The following is a 2,805-nucleotide window of genomic DNA, read 5'->3' on the forward strand; positions in this document are numbered from 1 at the left end:
CGTCTATGGAGAGTCCCCACAAAGATAGTAAACCTGGCGCGCGCGTGTGTGTCAGTCAGTCAGTCAGTCAGTCAGTCAGTCAGTCAGTCAGTCAGTCGGCTTCCCAATAGGATCAGCTTGATAAAGGTACTTGAATCTATTATGAATTTGTTATTTCATATACCTTTGTAATCATCTCCACCTTGAACAAAGATTTATGCAAGAAAGGAAAATTCAATAGCCTGAGCTCATTGTCACTTTAGTAATTATTTCTGATTGTATTGAAGAGCATTAAAAACATCATCACCCGTTTTCAACCTGATATCTAATTTATTCCTTATTTTTTGTTTTCCTGCCTTTGTTCAAGTCTTGCTTGTGTCTCTTTCAAATGATTTTCGTCAATGCTTCAGTGGTTTTTTGGCTGCCTATCTTTGTAAATGACCTTTATTGTGATTCTCTACATTTATTTTTTTCCTCTAAATCAAGTTTATGCTCTACAAATGGCAAGACAATGTTTTCCACACAAATGAGTAATGCTGCCTTCCCTGAACATCCTATCATTTCCAGTTGCCTCATTATTCAAATCAATAGTTAGATCAATATTAGCATAAACTGGTTTCCATATTTGAATTGCTCATAATGTACCTCTTTTTATTTCTCAAATGGCTGATGTAGCGCAGCGGGGTGCCTGTCAGAGATCAGCTCCCTGGATTTATGTCAGAGCCAAAGGACCGGGGTGAATGCTGAGGGCTGTGACCGGAATGAAAAAAAACAAGGATACATGGTGGGTGAATGTTCTTGAATGAAAGAGAGGCATTCTCAGGATCATGATATTAGCTTGTTTTCTTCTTACCACAAAAGTAAAAGTGTCTGCAGTGCTTTGTGGGATGGACTTATGGTTAGAATAAAATTCTCTATTATTGAACAAAAGATTGTTCTGGCACTAAAATCTAGCTGAATGGGCCATGATTTAGAACAGGCTAATTGTTCAACAGCTTTGGTCCACCCCTTGAGTTGAGTTCACCTCCTTTGGCTAAAAAAGGTTTTGATGCCTGATTGGAACATTTTATCTGAAGTATTAAATGACCATTAATGTTTTTTACAGTATGTGTAATTTGTAATAGAATTACATATAGTTTATGTATTACATGTACAACCATTCAACATTTAAAAGGGTTACTAAATTTTTAAACCAGCATTTATATTTACAATTTAAAATAATTGTTTAGTATTTTCATATATTTTAAAATATATTTTAACCCCATTATCACTTATAGTGCACTACGACGGACTAAGACTGACTTGCCAACCTAAACTCAACAATAACGTCACTCTACCTCAGGTGCGCAGAACAAGGGTCTTCAACCGGGGGTCCGCAGTGGTACTGCAGGGGGTCCGCAAAGTAGTGTTTGATCACAAATAATTTTAGTTAATTTAAAACATGGGTAAAAAAAAAACATTACAAAATCAAATTTAAATATAAGCACCTGAAATGACCCTCACCCTCAGTTGATACTGTAATAATATAATTTTATTGACGAAAAATATTTGGCAACACTCGAGTTTGGCGTTTTTGAGTTTGCGCTCTGGAGAACATGAAATATTCCTATTTGCAGTGGGTTTTCGCAGCGGTGAGAAATGTGGCCAATCACAGACATGTTTGTTGATCTCTTGAACGCAATGATCAATCAATCACAGGTATTTAAGTTAGAAATGCCAGTTTTTGTTCAAAGTGCTGTCTTCTGCTCGCTTTCGCAAATCCTGTCATTAACAAACAAAGACAATATGTAAGTAAGAGATTCATTATGCAGTGTAGACAACTTTACTGATTTTAATGGAACGTTGTGAGATCGCGAACTGAGATGAGTGACAGCTTAATTGTGATTGTAAAGTCAGCGCACTTTCGTGCTTTCGAGGCTATATAGCTAATAATCCATTGAATAAAAGTATAGTTTTTCATGCTGCTAAGCGGAGCGACGGCCAATTACACGCTCCAACGTTTTGGAAGTGACATCTACATATAAATGCGTGTTTCAATCTCGAAATTGCAATTGACATAGTGATAACTAGCCCAGGACAAAAATATGGCATACAAAATAGATACGTGCAATGTAAAATGCAGAATCATAGATTACTAGAACAAAAAATATTCCTATCAATATATTTTTGAAATTCCATTCAAATTAATTGTAAAAATAATGACTTGTAAATAATCTTAAATTATTCACTGTACATTGCTATTGTTATGGTGGAGCTGTTGCTTACACAATAACGTTACATCTGCGCTTTACTGGAGAACCCTCATTTATTTCAGATACTCGATACATTCAGTTTTAGTAAATTTGAAGCTAAAGTTCAGGTAAATGTTTCATTATCCATCTGATTATTAAAATCAAAATGTATGACTCTGCAAATCCATTAAAATAATTTACAACAACTGCAAACAACTAATGAATTGTTATTTTTATCGCAACATATTGTTTGTTATGATGCATAAATGTGTGTTTTAACAATGAAAAGTAATATGATGTGCAACAACAATAATGTTCATAGTTCTGATCTACTGTCTTACCATAATATAACTTGTTTGTAATCATAATATGGTTAGTTTCTATTGATATCTAATTGTATGGTTAATATGTAGCTCTATTTGACAAATTTTGTATCGGGGGTCCCTGCTCCATGTCTCTATCGCCTTGGGGGTCCTTGCCCTGAAATACGCTGAAGACCCCTGGCATAGAATACACGGGGGATGCAGGGGATGTGCCCCCCACATTTAAAGAAAAGAAAAAAAAATCATCCCCCGCACTTTTTCCGGGCATGTGT

General features: G+C 35.5%; 1 protein-coding gene across 1 annotated transcript in view; it reads left to right on the top strand.

Annotated features, from left to right (window-relative positions):
• The window catches only part of atad1a (ATPase family AAA domain containing 1a), a 39,146-nt gene extending 36,735 nt beyond the window's left edge, over positions 1–2,411 (top strand). Inside the window, exon 11 of the mRNA XM_079816175.1 lies at positions 655–2,411. Coding sequence (XP_079672301.1) covers positions 655–726 — 72 coding nt within the window. The 3' untranslated portion in view covers positions 727–2,411. The remainder of the gene's footprint in view (positions 1–654) is intronic.
• The last annotated feature ends 394 nt before the right edge of the window (positions 2,412–2,805 follow it).

The sequence above is a fragment of the Gobio gobio genome (assembly GCF_949357685.1).
Source record: "Gobio gobio genome assembly, chromosome: 4".
NCBI lineage: Eukaryota > Metazoa > Chordata > Actinopteri > Cypriniformes > Gobionidae > Gobio > Gobio gobio.